Genomic DNA, 20,377 nt, shown 5'->3' on the forward strand with positions numbered 1-20,377 from the left:
CATTGTAACCTGCGGTTGCTATTTATGAACTGGATATGGAAAATATTGTAAATAATAATGTAGCACATGCTAAAAGGAGCCGCCGTTATAATTGGTTTTCGAGGATTATCTCCAGGCTAAGTGCAAGTAGGCTAAACAATGACCACCGAATTGGTTTAGTAACGGCACCCGGTTCCTTCTCGCAATTGACAGCGATATCGTGGGACTGAGTGCCGTGGGATTGCATATCCGGGTACATTCCTAAACAATAGGGAAGTAACCGGACGTCGAAGATGCGGGGAGCGACCTGACTTTTATAAACGGGTACTTGGGCGATATCAAGGCATTCTGGACGGAGCACGGTAATCACCAATAAATGCTGTGATACGACTTTGGCCTTTCATTTGGATCCTCTACCCACCCCTACGCAACAATACGGCTCTATGGTTTTAGATTAGTTTGATCGAGGGAAGGCAGTTGTAAGGCGCGAAAACAAAACACAATAGTGAATAGTGATAAGGAAGTAGTAAGTAGGAAGTAGGAAGTAGTAAGTGGGAATGATGTAGGCGAGCAGGCTGAGTGGGTTGGCAGGCGTGCTGTGGTGTGCAGTGTGTGTGTGTGTGTGTGTGTGTGTGTGCGTGCTGTGGTGTGGGTATGGGTGTGGGTGTGTGTCAGCCGTGTCGCTCAGTGTACGAAGTGTTGTCCGTGGGGTAGGTCCGTCTGTGTCGTTGCGGGCGGGGGCACAGGGGCGCGGGTCAAGCGGCGAGCGGGGAGAGAGAAAGCGCGGCTGCGTGGTGTGGCGTGGCGTGGCGTGGCGTGGCGTGGCTCTCGCGTGTAGTCTCGCTCGCGATGGAGCGGCCGGAGGGGCCCCTCGGCGGTGGCGGTGGCGGCGGCGGGGCGTGGGCGGCGCCCCCCGATCTCGCCGACATCTTCGACACCGCCTTCGCCTCCAACGTCGACCGTCCGCTGCACTCCGGTGAGCGCCCCCATCGCCCCCACCGCCCCCACCACCCCCACCACCCCACTCCACCTCACCCCGCCACCCCCGCACCACCACCCCACCACCACCACACCCGCTTCACCCCTACGATCGTTTGACAGCTCGGACTTCCCCCCCCCCCTTCCCCTCTCTGTGTTGTAATTCGTGTTTGCATGTTTGTGCGAAGAATAATAATAGAAGGAAAAAAGAGGCACCTATCGACCGAAATTATAAACACTCGCTTGTTGTCATTGTTTTGTATTGTTTGTTTGTTTTTTTTTTTTTTCCTAGGTCGATGCAATTCTCGTTGCCGAATGTCGGTTTTAATTATGAAAATGATGTTTTAAAAATGTTATGTTATTTTTTTTATATGTATTTTGTAATGATGATTTTTTCTTTAGAATGGATTTATTTATTTGAAGTTTTTGCACCATTGTGGCATTACAGTAAAGTGACTATTCGTACTGGTTTTTTTTTTTTTTGGGTATCTGTCCTGTTAATAATTAAGTGAGTCGTGAAGTAAAACCAGTACACTTTTTCATGTAATATAATTTTTTATCTAATATATGGATAAATATGCAAGATGTCTCCTACAAAAATATTGGCAAATTAATTAGATGTTGTTTCCATTTATCGGTAACAAATGCACCAGTCGAAGGATTTTTTACTTTGATGAACAATATATACGTAGCACAGGATGAAACGAAATTGAATGTTGAAACCTTAAAATGTCTGCTAATCACTTGTATAGTTTTAGCCCGTCTTGTGTAGAATTTTATAAGAGCATTCAAGAAAATGAATAATTTTTTATGCTTCCATGATTCGTTTTGAATAATTGAAGTGTTTAGAAATATGTTTTTCGAAAAAAAAATGTCCTGGTTTTTAATTTGGAAAAAATGCACTTTGCATTACAGGAATTTCTAATACGCCACAATGGTCAAAAGTATAACAGAAAAAATATGTAATTATAGTTATATATACATACAAAAAAACAGGGTTTACCTTGTTCCACCAATTTGCAATATCTCGAGACTCGTTTTCCCAACTTTTTCGGTGTATTTCGTCGTCGAGTTTGTATAAAACGCATAGACGAAAATCTTATAAATAGTAAAATACTTGCGTATTTTACGAGATAAACATGAACTATTAAAAAATAGCATTAACGGTATTCAAAAAATCCCCAAAATACACAAGCACACACACATTTTTTTCTAGATCGTGAAAACGTGATCAGTGATCGATTCTGAATTCGAATCAGTCAAGATCTCGAGTTTGAATTTTCGCATGATCACAAAATTTCATCTATTGTTACGACGCACATAAAATATAGGAAGAATTGTTTTTTTAAAGTATTTTAAAGGCGTGTTAATAGCTTAAAAATCTATGAATGATCACAATATGTCTCGTATATTAAATATTAAAGATATTACATACATTTAAAGAAAAATACATTTTTGTGTACAATATACAAACTCCTGTTTAAGCAGACGAAAAGTTGAGAAAAAAAGTTTCGAGATATTACAAGTTGATAGAATGAAACGGACCAAACAAAACGATAGCAGCAAAAGTTCAAACAATATATGTAGTAATAATAGAATAGTTAAATATAAGGAGAAAAATTGGGAATGTCTTACATCAACAGTTAGCACCAAAATATGTGTAAAAAAACCAGCTGTGAATGCAAAACATCCCCGTGAAGCCCGAACGTAATAGAGAAGATCAAAATTCACTCATACATCACATCCAATTATGAAAATAATGATAAACACGGGTTGCCAGACAAATAGGTTGAGATAATCTCTGATAACCTACACTCACTGAAATGGAAAATATCACATTCAAGCACAGCAGCGACTATTTCATTAAGTCGTATAGCTCTTGGAATAGGAACCATCCAATAGAGGACTGTGAAGGCAGGAGGTACAACTATCAAATGCATGTAATTATTAGAGACTAACTTGCATAAACTGTTCCGCCAACAACGGGTATTACTACATAGAAACTGAAGAACAAAGCGGATCAATGAGAAGTTTCTTCAAAATTCAAGGGAACTATACCTAAGTGCTATAATATGAGCAACTTGATGGGAAAATGATTTGATATGATTCGTTTCTGGCATAATTTTCCATCATTTCGCACAAAAATTTAAAAACCAGTATGCTCGACATAATGAGGAGAGATAGGAAACGAAATACGTGGGTGAGAAGCATGATGTGGGTAGTTGATATAGTGGAGAGAGAATGAAATATCAATTTCTGAGTCACATAGTCGGATGAAAGTAGTATTCGAATGGTATCCGAGTGAATGTAAAAGGATGCAAAATAGGCCACGAGGGATATGGGTGGATAAAATTAGAAAAAACTTGTGGGTTGCAATGGATGAGAGGTGAATAGAAGTGCGTCGGAGAGGCCGTCATCCAGCATTTGATGGTGAATGTCTGTAAATGATGATGACGACACGAATCTAATAATAAAATGTACACATTTGTCAAATATCAAGCCTTTATCGTATTGACATAAACAAAAAAAAGGCTAAGATAAAAACACTGTCTCAGATGTAGCGGCTCATATGTTGGGTATTGGTGAGTCACTTTGTTAGTAATTCAATATACTCGTATGTATGTACAAGTAAAGAAATAAATGCGATTTTAACGTGAAATTGGAGTCAGAATCGCTTGAATTTCTAACGACTCGTGACTCCTGCCAAAAAGCCGCAACCAAAATCTTCATCAACTTTGAGATAGGACGTGAATAATTTGTTTGCATTGTTCGGCGTATTGGAAGAAATATGTTGTAATTGAATTATTCTTATTTTATTTTATTTATTTGAAGCTCTCAAAGAAATCTTCCTCGAGTGATATTGTTTATGCTTAAACGATACTTTTCCAATGTTGATATTGAATTATTTGGTAATAAGTCAATATGCTTTGTATGCAATTAATTTGTATACTATTAATTTTCTTCATATTGTTGCGTAGGAGTGGGTTCCGGATCCAAATGAAAGGCCAAAGTCGCTTCACAGCATTCATTCAACGATTCAAAAGGTCCACACGGATCCACTGCTCACTAATACAGAATAATCTGATCTACCGTGGGTACTTTCTTATGAAGGACAAGTTGCACAGCACAACTTCCCAGATTCATTTATGTATCTATTGTCTAGGCACGTAAAGGTTTACCGTGTGAGTGCATTATTTACGCACGCACTCGCCCAAGTCTATAAGAACTCCAGCGTATTCTTTGTTCGAGCACTTATTGATTCTTGTTAGCCTAATCCGGAGACTCTATAGTTCACCCTCATATAGAGATACTCTCTCATGTTCCACGTTACAATACTAAAAATGAAGATTTTCGTCATTTAACTTTTTAATGTCAATTATTGTATCCCAACATCTGGTGCAATATTGACAGTATCATCGTTCATAATATAACATGTCGACTTTTTTTTGGATTGCAGTTGAAATGGATTGTGAGCAGTTGTTTGCAGAGAGCGATGATGACGTCGAGGTATTACCTACGCCGTCGAACAGCGACCCAACGTTGAAATCACCCATTCAAAACGCACCGTGTAACCTGTCGACTCCGAGTGACACCAGCAGCGAGTTCACGTTTGGTATTCCCATACAACAAGGTGGCGAACGACGCTATCCATTCGTCTCGAGTCCTGAAAACCGACTCTTGGACTATCTAGTCGTGCGAAACGACGTATGCCCGACAACCGTCACCAGCACTTTTCCACCACCGTCAATACCTCACCGGCCGACTATTCGCCTGGATGTCGGAGACATGAACGCACGATACCAACCCAAATCGGATGCCCACTACTTTCCGCCGCTGACGGATTATCTAGGCGACGGAGACGTGAATCCGAGCTACGGTTTGGCCTTCAACGATAATAATTCGGACCCGTGGATGAATTCGACGCAGCGTTTGAACAGAAACAACATCGACTATCAACCGTTTTTAGGACGCGGCCGGCACAAAGTCTCGCTGCCGTATCACAATGAGAATATATTGAATCTCAGTAACAATTCCAGGTTGAGGGATCCGGCCGGCGATCTTTCCGGACCGAGCAACTATACTAATTATTTAAATAGGAATAATTTACGCGACTCGTTCAACAAAGACGTACTCGCTTCGGCTAGTTCGAGCACGCTGGTCGAAAACCCTAACGAAATACTATCACCGCCGATCGAAGTCAGCTCCGGAGAGGAGGACAACAATCTAGTGCATAAAAAGCGCATCGTTTGCGATAGGAATAAAAAAATATCGGCCAAAGGTCGCCGCAATTCTAAAGCGCTCGAGAGGAGCACGACGGCACCGACCGCGCCCGAGGTGAAGACCGAAGACGGCGAGCCTTCGGCGACCCAACGCGACGACTCGCTGCCGCTGAACTTCAAATCGGAACACGGCAACATAAAGAGCTTTGTAAATATCCACTTTCCTCGCAGCCACTATCCGCACGACCACAATGTGCACTATCCAACCAATTGTCCGGAGCGGCCGTGCAAGTGCCAGAAGTGCTTTCCGTCTCTTCCGTCGACCTCGCGCAACGTTCGCAGTGGCTCCGATGGTGCAGACACCCGCACCAGACCCCCGCACAACCACTCTCCACACAAAACGGTCAAGTACGACTATCGTTCGAAACACTGTTGTAACTGTCACGGCGATTATTTATTCTTCCATCACTGCCGGTCGAAGGACGCGCCGAGTAAGAGCGCCAATGACACCTGCCACCGGAATTGCCATCAAAGAAGCGAGCACTCGTTGGAGAATCCGGTCGCCGGGACCAGTCACAGCGCGCCGTCCACGTCCTGCCCAACCCACAACCACCACTGTTCGTCGGCAGCCTCGCACACCGAGCGAGACACGTCGAATATAGAACCTCCACAAAGCAGTCAAAACCTCAGCCTCACCGCTGGCACCATCAAAATTGAAATCAACTGCGAGACCGTCGCTCCGATCAAGGTGGAGACCATCACGCAAACGGCGACGTCGATTAAGAAGGAGTGTATCGAAACTTGCCCGTCAACTTGTCCTGAAAGCGGCGTGGCTTCAAACATCGTCGACTCTACGAGCAACGTCGAGCTGTCCGACGAGGCTATGGACGTCGATGTGAAACCTGAAGTGAAGTCGGAGGCGATCATGTCGTTCATATCGTCGGCCGTCAAGAACGAGCAGGGCTTCTCGTTGGAAGTGCCCAGTTCTAGCGTCGCCTTGAACGAGTCCATGGAGGCCGTGCCGGGGACGAGCAGGGAGCTGGATGCGAATCACACGTGCGATAGGAAGTGTATGAATCGGGTACGTTTTTAGTATTATTTTTGGCTACTATGTATAATTACGTTGTTCCTATTAAATGTGTTAATTTGATTGTTGCTTTTTTCTATTTGTTTAGTCGAGTACCAATGAAAATTCTCCAAGGTTGTCTGCTAACTGTTCTAACGATGCTCTCAACGCACCCGATTTGCAGTTGGATTGGTTGTCTTCGTCCGATTCCGGAGACGACGATATTGATAATGATGTCGTCGTCTTGAATGAAGAACCCAAGGTGATTATTTCGTTTTTTGGTAAATCTAGAAACTCTTAGTTCAATTGTACATATGTATACATTGTAATTATATCACGCAACCGACTTGCAATATGAGTCAAACACTGCTTGATATCGGAGATAAACTATGAAACTATTGTATCAAATAGTGTTTTGATATTTTTCTTAGAATTAGTAATTGCCGACTTACATATGTGGAATATCATATCATAATGGGTATTCTTTTTTAATATGTTACCAAGATGACATTACAGGTTTTACCCCTGAGCGACATCATTTTTAACATTTAAATTGTAACATTATAAATTTGAACTCAGTGGTGAAAATTAGTAGGTCGAATGGTTTTGCCAATTTGATGAGGAACCGCTTCAACAATGAAATCAGATAAATTGGCAAATTTTGATAGGAAACGATTGACTTGGAGTCACAAATGTCCAAGTCTGAGCAGCAGCACTGCGGAAATACTTATAAAATAAAATCTCTTCAATCTAAGTTAACCCGAGAAACTCTCGCTGGCAAGCATTAATGCAACCACCGAGCTATACTGCTATACTATTAATGTCATAAGACTATCTGAAAACCCATAGCATATATTAATTTTTGTTGTGATCAAGATTAATTTAAATATTTTATATGTAGTCTCCCGTACTGTTGGTCGACTTGACCAACGAGCCCGACGAAGAGCGACCGAGACGGACGTCGGAGAGCAGCATGGAGAACGACCTGAGTGCAGCGCGACCGCCGACGACACCCACTCGTCCGCCGAGACATCCACATCCCCTCACTCAGCCGCCTCACTTGAACGTGCTGCGGTCTCGGTAATAACAACACTCATCACGCACCATTGTATCAATTTGTCGGCTTCTAGGTTATTATATAGCTTTTTTTTATTTGCATTGCAGATTTCGCATGGCTCCGTGCGTATACTATCCGCAGGGTCACGGCTGCTACAGCCGAGCCGTTGGAAACATGTGCGGCACTCAGCCGCCTCCCCATCCCGCTCACACGAATCACTCGCAGCGTACCTGGACTCACGTCTTCACACATCCGCCGCATTATCCCCATTATATAGGTACTTTTATTGGATTCGTCCGAACTCTACCGTTGACCAGACCCGATAGTTTGATGGCAAGCGTGTGATTTGAATTACATTTCTGAATGCTGAATGGAATCGTCACACAATACACTCATAAATCAACGTGGTTGTGATTGCAACGACTTTGAGCGTCATATATCAACGCACGTGTGATAATGGTATGAGTCTGATTTGGGCCGGTTGACAGTTCATATTAAATACTAAGCTTATTTTGTACATATGGCAAATTGATCACGCGCGTTGAGTTGTTTTATAGTATGTATATGTCACTTAGTTTAGGTGTGACATCACTGATTTAAATTGGTATCCAGCTTGATGTCTGAACAATCTCCGTCAGCCTAGATATTGGCAATTTCCTTGATGCTTTAGTCCTTATACATACATGGTAAGAAATGGGCCTTCCATTATCTGTCATTGCGATAACCTCGATTCATATTAGTATAGTGGTTACCGTATAATGCTATCAACTGAGAGGTCATAGGTTCAATTCCTGGCTCGGTGTTTCTAGCCAGACCTTGGATATATGTGACTCCAGGTCGATCGTTTCCTATCAGAGTTTGTCAATTTATCTGATTTCATTGGTGAAACGGTTCCGAACAAACTGGCAACCTACCCTCGTTTGTCACCATCATTTATTTTTTATTTCATAGAACATGAACACTCGCCTTTACAGATCGCTCCAAGGCCACGAGTGCACTTATACAGATACAATACAATCAATCAATATACATAAGCATTTTTATACAATGCGAATTCATACAAACATCCACAGTGACATCTATGGAGAAATTTTTGCTGCATTTTATAATCAAATAATTTGAGCTAATAGTTTGAGATTAGCAGGAGAGATATGTAGGTAGGAAATGCCGATTATATAGGAACCATTTCGATGAAATTCAGAGAAAATTGGCAAACTCTCATAAGAAATGATCGACCTGGAGTCACAAACCAAGGTCTGGCCAACAGTGGGACTCCACTAGACCACGCCGCTGGTTATTTGAATATAATTTTTTAAATATGTACATATAAATTTTTATGAGCAAGCGATGTGTGGTTCGTTTATTATTTGTTGTATCTTATCTAAAAGTAGTTTCGTTTCCAGAGCGACGTCCAGTTTTCAACGGCCCTCCTTTGGCCCATTCGTCTGGTGAACCGACGAGTATATTGGGTCTAATCGGACATTCCGTGCTCGGCCGAGGTAGACGTTCAGGTTTCAGTCCTCCGCCGGCCATGCCCGTGCCCCCCTACGCCGTACACGAGCGGCTCTGGCATAGACAGCAGCACATGCAGGTGTGTTTTCTACGAGCACTTTGTCCTCGTCATCATCCATTACTAAACCAAGGTCTCTTCAATCCTCTTCCGTTCCCATATTCTATCTTGCAGAACTGTTCGTTGTATTTCAAACGCATTCCTCCCCGCAACGTTCGATCTACCTTGTGTGATTCCGTATTCTGTCAGGTAACATTCAAACATTCCTTTTTTCTCTCCATAAACGTTCAATTCCCACAAAGAAATGCTCCATTTTTTTTTTTTACATATTTTGAATGACGTTCAATGTATGCTTATTTGATGTGTTTTCAGGAAATACAAAGACGTAGCATGGTCGGTGCAAATACTTGCACCGTCGACAGTCACACACAACAGCGTATGTCTTATGGTGGTTCAAATTACTATTCGCTTGGACCGGTAAGTGTGCTTAGTTTGCATATTATAATATGCATGTGTTTTTTTTTTTAAGTTATATTATACTTTACAATTTTACTATAAATTACAGCTTCCGGAGAATGTCAATCAGACTGAAATGAATCAAGTTGGCGATCTCGACTATGGATCTCTCTCTTAGTGAGTATTAGATAGTTAAAAATGTTGATTAAAACAAAAATGGTTAACACATGTACATGAAACATCCTGTATCTAACATCGTATCTTAGCATCAAATGTAATACCAGTTCTGAATATAGATGAAACTTTCAATAATAATAATATATATATAAACTTAATTTGCTAGATAATTATTTATACGTATCTTAAAGCAACAAAAAATCACAATCAATATAAAAAAATATCCGACTATCGATTTCAATACTCACTTTTGGCACAGTACTAGATTTTGACTTAGAGAATGCAAAAGCCAAATAATCTGTATAAATTGCGCTTTTTTTAAAATGCTCATATCCCATAAACTAGAAGAAAACAAAAAAACTCATTGCCATATTCGAATCTTAATGGAGATTGATTAGTTTTCAATGGTAATCATAAAACGTGATTTTCAAGCATCTTTACACACATAAATATTGAATTGTAAAGGAGGCGCTTTCAAAAAGGAGGATATAGAGCAACTTATACAAATATCACTCATTCACTATTTTTGTTTTTATTTTAATTCATATATCAATTAAAATAAAGAAACCACCTGTTGTAATTTCACTAGTTTACCATGTTTTCGAACCGAGTGTGTGATACTATCACGATGATTTCATTATGTATTTATTTTCATATTTTTCTTTTTCAGTGACGGTCAACATGTCCACCACCATCTCTATCATTATATGCAACCGCATCATCTCCACATCTCCATTCAGCCGACGTTGATGGTATTAAATGTGCACTTTTGATTTCAAAATCGTCGTACGCGATCGATCGGTTGCTTTATGTATGTGTGATTTTCATCGCAGGGTCGAGGAAGTCCACCTTTGATACGCGCCAGCAGACTGGGGCATTTCATACACACCGTAGACGTGCGTCGCATATCCACCGTTCACCAGGGTGCTTCGCGCGAAGTCATCGAAGGCAACACATACTCGCACAAGTACCGACGACGACCCACCAACACTCAAACCAGCGAAGAGGATTCGATAGAAAAGTGCACGATTTGCTTGTCGATCTTCGAGAATGACAGCGATTGCAGGTGTGTGAGAAATTAATGTTGAATCAATTGCACCATTATAATTCAATTTGGCGAAAAAGATCCAACCTACATGAATAATACCGTTTTGTAAAGCTTTAACCCTTTGCCCACGGCAATAAATATAGAGCACAAGCCCTGTACGCTGCACCGTTTTCGCGAATTTGGCAATCGAGTTTTCGATCTTAAATACAGATTTTAATATTTACTCAAGTAACCGGATATGTTAATTAACACATGAAGTATTATTTTAAACAATAAAATACATAATATATCTCATGGTTTTGGCTGTATTGTCACATAATCATTCTTCATACAATTGAAACGTATCGTCGCCATTGTTCAACAGATGTGACGTCACATAAACGAGGTTTCAGTATGGTTCCACAAAAAACTAATTTTGACTGGTATATATGAATTTTAAGCAAATTGAATAGATGGCATTCAACTCTCAGTAATATATTCAACCAATTTTGAACCTTAAAACTGTTGAAATAGGCGCATATAAGGCTCAAAATCCCGTGCAAAGTTCAGAAATTCTATGGAAGACAGCCGCGCTACAGACTTGTCGCTCAAAGCTTCCATAGAAGACGGCCGCGGGCAAACGGTTATATAATACAAAACATAATATATAATACAAAGTTAACTTTGTATTATATATTATGTATGTAGGCTCGGATCTATTTTGCAAATTGTGCATTCTATATAAGATTTTCAATTGCATGTTTGATTTCAGACGGTTGCCGTGTATGCATCTGTTCCACATGGAATGCGTCGATCAGTGGCTCTCCACCAACAAACATTGTCCGATTTGCCGTGTCGATATAGAAACACACCTCAGCAAAGATGCTAAACCATGCTGAGTGCTCGTCGCGACGCTCCAACGTTATCATAGAGTAATTGCATACTTTCATTAACTTTCGACTAGGATATATATTTATTGTATGATATAATTATAACAATATTCAGTATGTGTACGATTACGCGTTTTGTATTGTGTGTTTATTTTGCGCGTCGTTTTCAGGTTCGAGAATCTCTTTCATATTGTCCGATTCTATGGCGACCCGTTGCCATCCGAGACTCTCCATCTGCAACGTTTCGTTCTGTTCAACTTCAGCTCTGTACGCTCGGCCGACTTGATCTATCCGCTCGCAGACAATGTCCGATGCGCCCACGTTGCCCGAAAGATACGAGACTTCGGCCGCCATGGTCGCGATACGTTCAGCGTACTCCATATAACCTGAAAAAACAAACAAAAAAGGGATTCGTATCAAAATTGAAAAGTTTATGCAACAAAATTTCTAGTATTTATATGTATTCGTAAATAGTATTACAATGTATAGTGTATTTAAAAATGTAATTTAGCAAAACGCTCCACCGAGAATATATATTATATTATATTATAATACGTGTTTGTATAAAATTGCCTTTGATTTGTTCTTTTTATACAAAATTTCAACGTACCGATTAGTGAATATTTTAAATAATGAAAGGAAAAGAAATATTTTAGGAAAATAGATACTATGTTTTTTATGAAAATGGCGTTTGATGCTTTTTTTTTATTGTTTACATAGGTATGTATTATAGAAAAACTGTTATATATTCATATATATTAATATAGCAATGATTAAATTTAAGAATCAAATCGTATCTATTATGTATATACGAGTATACATACATGCATGTAAATGTGAGTATAGTAGGAAATTTTTGTTTTCAACGCAATGTTGATTCTCTCTGATATGTAAAATATAGCAAAAGTGCGCATTTTAGGATCTCAAATTACCATTGAAAACTGTGTATTTATTGTATTTTATAATTGCATTTTTAACAAGAGCCACAATAAAAATAATTTGCCGTGTTTTATGTTTTTATACACACAAGTATGAGAATTTTTTATTATTTTCATAACTTCATATAATATACGACGACGTTATATCTGAGAAAAAATCATTTGTAAATTGAGATTGAGGATCTTCAAAAGTGCAAAAACAATTTTTTTTATATAGTCGTATCGTCTTTTGGATTGGTGCCTTGCAAACAAGACCAAATTCTTATGTTTTTGTTTATTTTCTTATTGTTATTATATGTAATAGAGTAGTCGGTTAAAACGTGTACAGTTTATAAATATATGAAGGGTAATTAATATAATGTAAAATTATATACATATTATTTTCAAGTCTAATGAATAAGAAGTGCGCTTTATTATATACGGATGCAAATTGACGATTGAAACGAAAGTGAATATTTAATCGGAAGTTCAATCATTCCAATCGGTTCGGATATGCCTTTCGGATCCACATATACGTAAAGAAATCTAATCAATGAACACATTCTCTCCGAAGTTCAAAAGAAAAATCATTCACATTGTGTGAAAAAAAAACATAATTTAGTACTCTGACGTGTCGTATTTATTTTTTTCCCAAATAAATACGTCCAGTGACTAAGTGGGTGTAAATTTATATATATATATATATATATATATATATATATATATATATATATATATATATATATATATATATATATATATATATATATATATATATATATATATATATATATATATATATATATATAAATATATATAGTTGTAACTTGTGATGTGTATGTATTGTAATATATATATATATATATATATATATATATATATATATATATATATATATATATATATATTATTTACGGAGAGTGAGTGTTGAAATTTATGTCTGTGTGTAGTATAGTCGTAAATTTTTTATGGCCCGTTTGCATCCATTGAAAACAAGGCTATGTAAATTTGTTAACTGATTGGATGGTAAACGGCTATGAATAAGTTGTATGCTGTAAGTAATAGGTAGAACAATATTTTTATACCTTAACAATTATTTTCCTTTTAGCGAGTAATGTTATATAAATATAGTATAACTGCCAGTACTATTTGTTAGGTTTAAATATTCTTCTTCATATATATAATTTATGTTATCGTTTGTTCTGAACACTTCATTAAAATGTACATTGAAATTGTGTTAGTTATATTATTATTACGTACATATTTATTGTGAGAATAAAATGATATATATGGATCTTTCACAAATAAGGTGACATTATGATATACTCACAACAGCGAAACCGTTTGTACGTTTCTAATTATTTATAAATAGACATTCATATATATATATATATATATATATATATATATATATATATATATATATATATATATATATATATATATATATATTATATATAAACCTGAAATACTGAATTCGACTGCATATAAGCATACATCACACCGCGTACTTGTAAAAATTGCAATATTATAAAATATCACACTCGCATTCGTCGCTTTTACCATAGAGGCGAAAAAATTCAACGGCCGTTGTTAAATATGTATGTATGTATGTATGAAAGAAAACAAGTGCAATATTTTGCGATTCATATTTTGTCACAATGCATATGTTGTATTATTCCTATCTTTATGTATTATATGTTTATATACAATTGCAACTCAAATTAATAAAATTGAATGAAAATATAAGTGTACGTTTTATTATTATTAAATAGACACGTGTACCTATTAGGACTTGTAAATTGTGTTTCAGGTCGTCCAAGATGCTTCTGACTTCTATTAATTGGTCGAAATGTTCTTCGGGTGTGTTTTCGCCCCATTCGACGGCTCGTCGCAATAGAGTTATCTCTTTAGCTAGTTCTTGGCGTATTCTAAAATCGTCGGACAAAAATGTAATGAAAATTACTCGCATGTAAAGTTAATCAAGTTTTACCTTTGACATGTATCCTGTATGGCTACTATGGTTACGGTTAAAAGTTGACAGGCAGCTGTAACGTTACTAGTGCAGGCTTGTTTAATATAAAATTCGTGTTCTAGAGATTCAGTATCGCAAGTGATCGGTTTTGGATCACATCTGACTATATTGAAACCGGCAAATGCTAAGCCTGCACTGTATTTTCGGGCAGTTTGAAGCTTCGCAATTGAAAATGTTTTCGTTTTAGCGTGATTTGATATTAAAACTCTCGAAAATCTCAATAATTTTGAAAACATTGCGTATTGATTGAATAAAATGTATTTATTTAGATCGCAATAAGGATTTAGTGTACGTCATGCACTTTTTGTATTAGGTTATATTGACATTCGGCTGTCACTTGTGTATGACCGCTGTTATAGCGCGTTTCGCCGCCATGACAGTTCAAAATGGTGGACGTGTACAATGCTGATTAGATGCACTGATTTAATAATGAGGATTGGACTGATATATTATGCGTTTTATAACAGCGAGTTTAAATTTGGGAAAATTACTAAACAATACATTTATTGAGCATAATTATTAATATTTTTAAAAATATAAAACGGTAAACGGACTAAACCAGCTTTAGTGTGACGGTAAACCCGTCACACTAAAACTGGTCACACCCTAAAATCGGTCAACCAGTTTTCTCGTGACCAGTTTTAGTGTGACGTGTGATCACGTGTAACCGATCTAGAGCGACCGGTTGTCCTGTGACCGGTTCACATTTGACTAGTAATCACCGAACCATATAAAACATCTCAATGTTGAAGAATTATGTTTTTCAATTCAATTCTACGTAATTGAGCAGGGTCGTCATTTGGGGGGGGAGAGGCTGCCCCCCCTTAGATTTGAACGGGACTATCCACGTTGTTTAATGTATAAGAATTTGAATTAAAATACTGTGGCGGCTCGCTTATACGACATGGTCGAGTTTGGTTGCCTTCCTGCGAGTGGGGACCAACCCGGCTGGGTTCGGAGAGCCGCTACCCACTCTGTCTTCAGCTGTCATATAATAAACACGTGCATTAACATGCCAGTCGTCTCATTCGTTCATCCTCCATAATACTAAACAAACAAAAACGTAATATTTAATTTCTTTAGAACATTTTTAGAATTTTTTTTTTTTAATGTTCCAAGTAAATATCATGATTGACAGCCTCGGCCCTCAGTCCCCGGCAGGCCTTAGATGGTCAGAATCTCCGGGTCAATCATGAAATTAGCAACATGGAACGTCCGAACAATGTACGAAGAAGGGGAAACAATGAATAGAGAGAAGATATATATCATGATATCCAACCTCCTACGAGGAGAGGAATAAAAAAAAAGAAGAAGAACACCGTCAAGTATAAACACGTCGATTTTTCCCAGAAAAAAAAATATTAACTCCCAAATATATTTTGTTTTGTTGTACTTAGAAATATATTTGTAAAACTCGTTTATCCTACGAAACAAATTTATTTATTTATATAATTTTAGCTATTTAGCTAATTTAAATTGTTGAATAGGATTGCCTTTCTATTACTGTTCTCGCTTATCCCAGAAAAAGATGTGCATAGCAAATTTACAACACACCCCCCCCCCCTAAAAAATCATTCTTTACTAGTCAAAAATTTTGCCTCCCCGCTGGGAATAGCTGAAATTGCGCCCCTGTAATTAATTAATGACTGAAATTGGTTTAAATTAGCGATTGTAGATGTCGCTAAATATTTAAAATAATAAACAGTTCTAAAATTATTTTTTGCGAATATTTGTCATAAAATATGAATACGATAATGTGTAACTAAAAATAAAAATGAAATTCATTCGAAATGTATTTAAAATTCGCGTAAGTGGGGATCGTGCTCTAGTAACGAGGTAGATGGCGATGGAGGGGGAACATGTTGACGGAATGAGCGCTAAAGTGTGCATTCGAGTTCACGCTTCGATTGATTGTAGATGACAGTGGTGAAGCGAAGCGAACGATGCGAAGGTAGATAGTGATGTTGTGAAGTTGTCGCCCGGGAAATGCGAGCAGTGTTCGCATCGGGGCCTTATATGGCGGCGGTGGCCGACACCGATGGACAGGAATAGCACTGACCGGACAGTCGGCTCACTCGCTCGCCGTCTGGACAGAAAGTCGCACGCTTTCGGCCAACACTTCGAATTTTCAAAATTTCAACTCAAACCTTCTATTCATGTATGAAACTTACCAAACGAAATGACCATGGACATGTGCACAGCTCGACTATATTATGAACTAACAACCCTGTCACACTTTTCAGCAACATTAAAACTTATTAAAAAGTCTCTTCATTCAACAGAATATAAACATTTAACCATCTTCTGACTTCTTCTCAACGATTTGTTACCATGAGTTTTTTTAAGTCTTTAACTTCAAATTAGAGATAACGTGAGCATAATTTTATCATTGCGGAAAAATGAAAATCTGCCGTTCGAATAGATCAGAGGTTCTTAACCCGTAATACGCGTACGGGCGAAAACACACAGCAAGGAATGGTTTTTTTAGATAATTTTAAACATGCGAAAAAAATGTGGCATTCCCAGCACATATTCATGGAACGCCCAGCACACACCGTCCCAAAATCACCCCCTAGAGTGTTTTCAGTAAAATTGTATTCTTGCTTGACAGTGATCGATAACGGTGTATCCCATATTTGAAGAAATGTAGGAGACCCCCACAGCGGGCAGCCAAGCACACGACATGCCTTCTTTCCCTGTGTGATAATGGCGGACATGCAAGAATGAATGATTTACAATCGTAAATATAAATATTTTTTTATATAATTAATAAACATTATCTTAATTAATCATAGTCGACGTCAGTATGTACAGTCGATGATCGAAAATCCGGCAAGCGATACCGATTAATAAAAGACAAATATAGAAATACATAGGTTGAATGCAGCTTTAGACTTAAGGGTGTAACCAGTGGTGTCACCCTAATGGTTTTCGGAAACCCGTTATTTAATCTAAAAAATCATATAATTTTGTTAAAATTATACAAATCATGAAAATTAAATGAACTTTCATATAATGGTGCCTTGGACGAAAACAAAATGTATATATATAAAAATTTTTTGAAAAAAAAAATGGAAACCCGTTCCAAAATTGGAGTGACACCACTGGGCGTATCTTGCATCATTTAAACCGAATTTTAAAAAACGTTTCTCGAAACGCACAAGAATCTGATTAAATTTATTTTGTAAGGAGAGTTAACCCTTTGGATGCTGACCAACGCGAATCGGCCTGAAAAACGCCGACCATGTGAAGTCCATGGGCCTGAAAAACGCCGATAGGCGTTATATTTTAAGCATGCACAAAATAAACAAGAATATTACCCGCTAAGCCTTTCCAGGTGGACGTCAGTACTCAAATGGTTAAAACCATTCATTAGTAATATAAGTATGGCGAAATAGTAGATAAATATAATACTGTGACTCCGCAAATAACATTTTAACACAAAAAATTATTAACAAAAAAGATCCATTGCGTCTACCTTGTCTTCACTTTCCTTACCATGCAAATACTACATATATGTAATTACACTTGCAATAACAAATTTCTTGAAATACAATAAAAAAAGGTTGGGAACCACCGGAATAGATAAATATAATTAAATTTCATCATGATGAACGAAGCGTTGACGAAATTACTATGAAAGTCTGATTGATTCTAATTTGAATATATCGCATTCTTATTAGACTGTTTTCCGACAATTTTCTTTCTCTGAGGAAAATTTTTTTTTCTCATAATGTGAATTATGTTTAAAATACATCCTTACGCATTCGGAGGTAATGATTGTCAATATTTATGTTCAAAATATCAAAATAAATACATAAAAAACAAGCTTGTCTATTTTTCATACATTTTCCTAATTTTTCCGTTACCAAAAAAATTTCTTCCACTTATTATTGTGGAAAAATAGGAAAAGTTCTACAGCCAAATTGAAATTTGTGTAGCTTCAGCTATAAAAGCACATACTTATTTCGACATAATGAAGTTTTCTAAGAATACACTCATCTCGATTCTATAGCAAACTTTTAACTAGGTATATATTTTATATTTTAATTAACCAGCAGTAGTGGTAGCGTGTATGTTTAGCACCAAGTGGTCAATGGGTCGATCCACCATACTGCTGGTTAGATTTGGGGGTATTTGTGACTCCAAATCGATCGTTTCTTATTAGAGTTTGCCAATTTTATCTAATCATTGTTGAAACGGTTCCTCAAAATTGGCAAAAAATCATCTTTCCTGTTGTCACAAATCTTTTGTATTTATTGTGTGTATTATATAATTTGTAAAAATTATGTACAAAATCTAAATCCATAGATGTCTCAATGGATTAATTTTGTAATTAATTAATTAATTGTTATTTCGTGTTCTTCAGCTTCTGGAAATACAGTGATTTATATAATAATAAAATGCTGCATTATTTGTAATTAATTGTCCAGGAAAGCGCATTGGGGTCTTCCTGTCAAGCCTTCCTGCTATATATCTATGTAAAAATAAAATCATTCAATAAAATATGTATCATAGTTCTATAGTATAGATTTCGCAAAAGTTGTGGAATCTTTGGTTTTAACGCGAGCTTTTCAGCCAACTGAACTTGACCGGCTTCTTCCAGACGTTGATTACGCTTGCGGTTGCAACAACTGCCTACAACATTTCTTTCAGTCATATATTTTACTTTTATTTAAAGTACTGACAAAAGTGCTTGTTTATAGGTCACGATTCAGATATGACCGAAATAACCGGTAGAATATCACCAGGGCCAAGTTGTCTAGAGATCTTCGCATCTGATTAATTTGGCGCTATTTTACATTTCTCTTTTTAGTTCAAGCGCGACAAGTTGCATAATAACTCAAAGCGATAATCAGACGTTTCTTTTACATCAATATTTCTTTGCTTACCGAACAAACAAACAGCAGCCTCATGTACTATTTGTCTAGTAGTCTATTTTGTAGTCTATTTGTATCGGTTTATGATGTGTGAAATGTTATCAAAACGACTATTAACTGGGCGCCGCGATTACTAAAATAGTTCCAAACTCTTAAAATACACCAAGATCACGTGCAACTTGATTTAATTTTGGAAGAACCAGTTTACTCTTGGTTCGAGTGTTGTCTTTGCTTTCCCTTTAATAAAAAAAAGACCTTATGCTCAGTCAGTTGAGGTAAGAGATGGTCATATTATACATACATATAAGCATTTTAAATTATAACTTTAAAAGTATCAACGCTATACTGAAAAGACAAGCTATCGAATGTATTCAAATAGAATCCCATAGATTATTCTAGAAGTCAATACTAAGCCACAAGGAAAACAAGAATTTCCCGAACATCGAATATAATTGAATTGAATGATATTGCTTTTCAGCAATACTATAGTAGTAAGATCTTATAGGATGATACTGATTTATGTTTGGAATATGAAAAAAAGGATAACACATTGAAGTAACAAATAAATTTCATACTGGCTCAATTTTAGAGTGGGGGTAAGGATGCATTTGTACCTTCTTAATATTAATTGTAGATAGGATTGACATTAATTGAAATCCCCCTTCCCCTCCTCCATTTAAATCCTTATCAAATATATATATGTACATATATATATATATATATATATATATATATATATATATATATATATATATATATATATATATATATATATAATATATATATATATATATATATATATATATATATATATATATATATATATATATATATATATATATATATATATATATATATATATATATATATATATATATATATATATATATATATATATATGTGTCTCGTATAGGCTCCTAAACCACTGAACCGATTACGATGGAACTTTCAGGATTTGTTGTATGCATGTCTGGGAAGACTACTGTGAAAAAAAAATCACCCAAAAATGGGAACGGAAACGGCAAAAACGGGAATGAGTGTCATTGCAACGCAATAATTTCAAATGTATTCGCTGCCTGCGTTTTTCCGACAAATGGGAACGGGAACGGGATTTGCATGCGTTATTGTGGCATTGCAACGCATGCCGGGTTCAGCTAGTTAAATATAAATATTAAATTAAATACA

General features: G+C 37.0%; 3 protein-coding genes across 3 annotated transcripts in view; 2 read left to right on the forward strand and 1 right to left on the reverse strand.

The window, feature by feature from the left end:
- The window catches only part of LOC143917125 (aminomethyltransferase, mitochondrial), a 64,362-nt gene that overhangs the window by 19,214 nt on the left and 24,771 nt on the right, over positions 1-20,377 (forward strand). The gene's annotated exons all lie outside the window — the stretch shown is intronic.
- LOC143917110 (uncharacterized) lies at positions 569-12,364 on the forward strand. Its single transcript, XM_077438508.1, has 12 exons — positions 569-955; positions 4,415-6,258; positions 6,353-6,505; positions 7,145-7,323; positions 7,408-7,577; positions 8,704-8,891; positions 9,183-9,287; positions 9,376-9,443; positions 10,114-10,195; positions 10,277-10,509; positions 11,243-11,402; positions 11,531-12,364. Exons 1-11 carry the CDS (start codon positions 829-831, stop codon positions 11,367-11,369), a joined length of 3,276 nt encoding a protein of 1,091 aa, XP_077294634.1. The 5' UTR covers positions 569-828; the 3' UTR covers positions 11,370-11,402; positions 11,531-12,364.
- Positions 11,398-14,868, reverse strand: LOC143917131 (uncharacterized). Its single transcript, XM_077438544.1, has 3 exons — positions 14,271-14,868; positions 14,063-14,208; positions 11,398-11,746 (listed from the first exon to the last, which is right to left on the reverse strand). Exons 1-3 carry the CDS (start codon positions 14,546-14,548, stop codon positions 11,487-11,489), a joined length of 684 nt encoding a protein of 227 aa, XP_077294670.1. The 5' UTR covers positions 14,549-14,868; the 3' UTR covers positions 11,398-11,486.

The sequence above is a fragment of the Arctopsyche grandis genome, chromosome 9 (genome assembly GCF_051622035.1).
Source record: "Arctopsyche grandis isolate Sample6627 chromosome 9, ASM5162203v2, whole genome shotgun sequence".
NCBI classification, from domain to species: Eukaryota; Metazoa; Arthropoda; class Insecta; order Trichoptera; family Hydropsychidae; genus Arctopsyche; species Arctopsyche grandis.

Coding starts and splice junctions, on each gene's coding strand:
- LOC143917131 (XM_077438544.1), bottom strand. CDS start 14,548: ATGTTTTCAAAATTATTGAGATTTTCGAGAGTTTTAATATCAAATCAC. Junction 14,209..14,270: donor ATACAGGATACATGTCAAAG/GTAAAACTTGAT, acceptor CGACGATTTTAG/AATACGCCAAGAACTAGCTA. Junction 11,747..14,062: donor CAATTTACAAGTCCTAATAG/GTACACGTGTCT, acceptor TTGTTTTTTCAG/GTTATATGGAGTACGCTGAA.
- LOC143917110 (XM_077438508.1), top strand. CDS start 829: ATGGAGCGGCCGGAGGGGCCCCTCGGCGGTGGCGGTGGCGGCGGCGGG. Junction 9,444..10,113: donor GACTATGGATCTCTCTCTTA/GTGAGTATTAGA, acceptor TTTCTTTTTCAG/TGACGGTCAACATGTCCACC. Junction 10,510..11,242: donor GAGAATGACAGCGATTGCAG/GTGTGTGAGAAA, acceptor GTTTGATTTCAG/ACGGTTGCCGTGTATGCATC.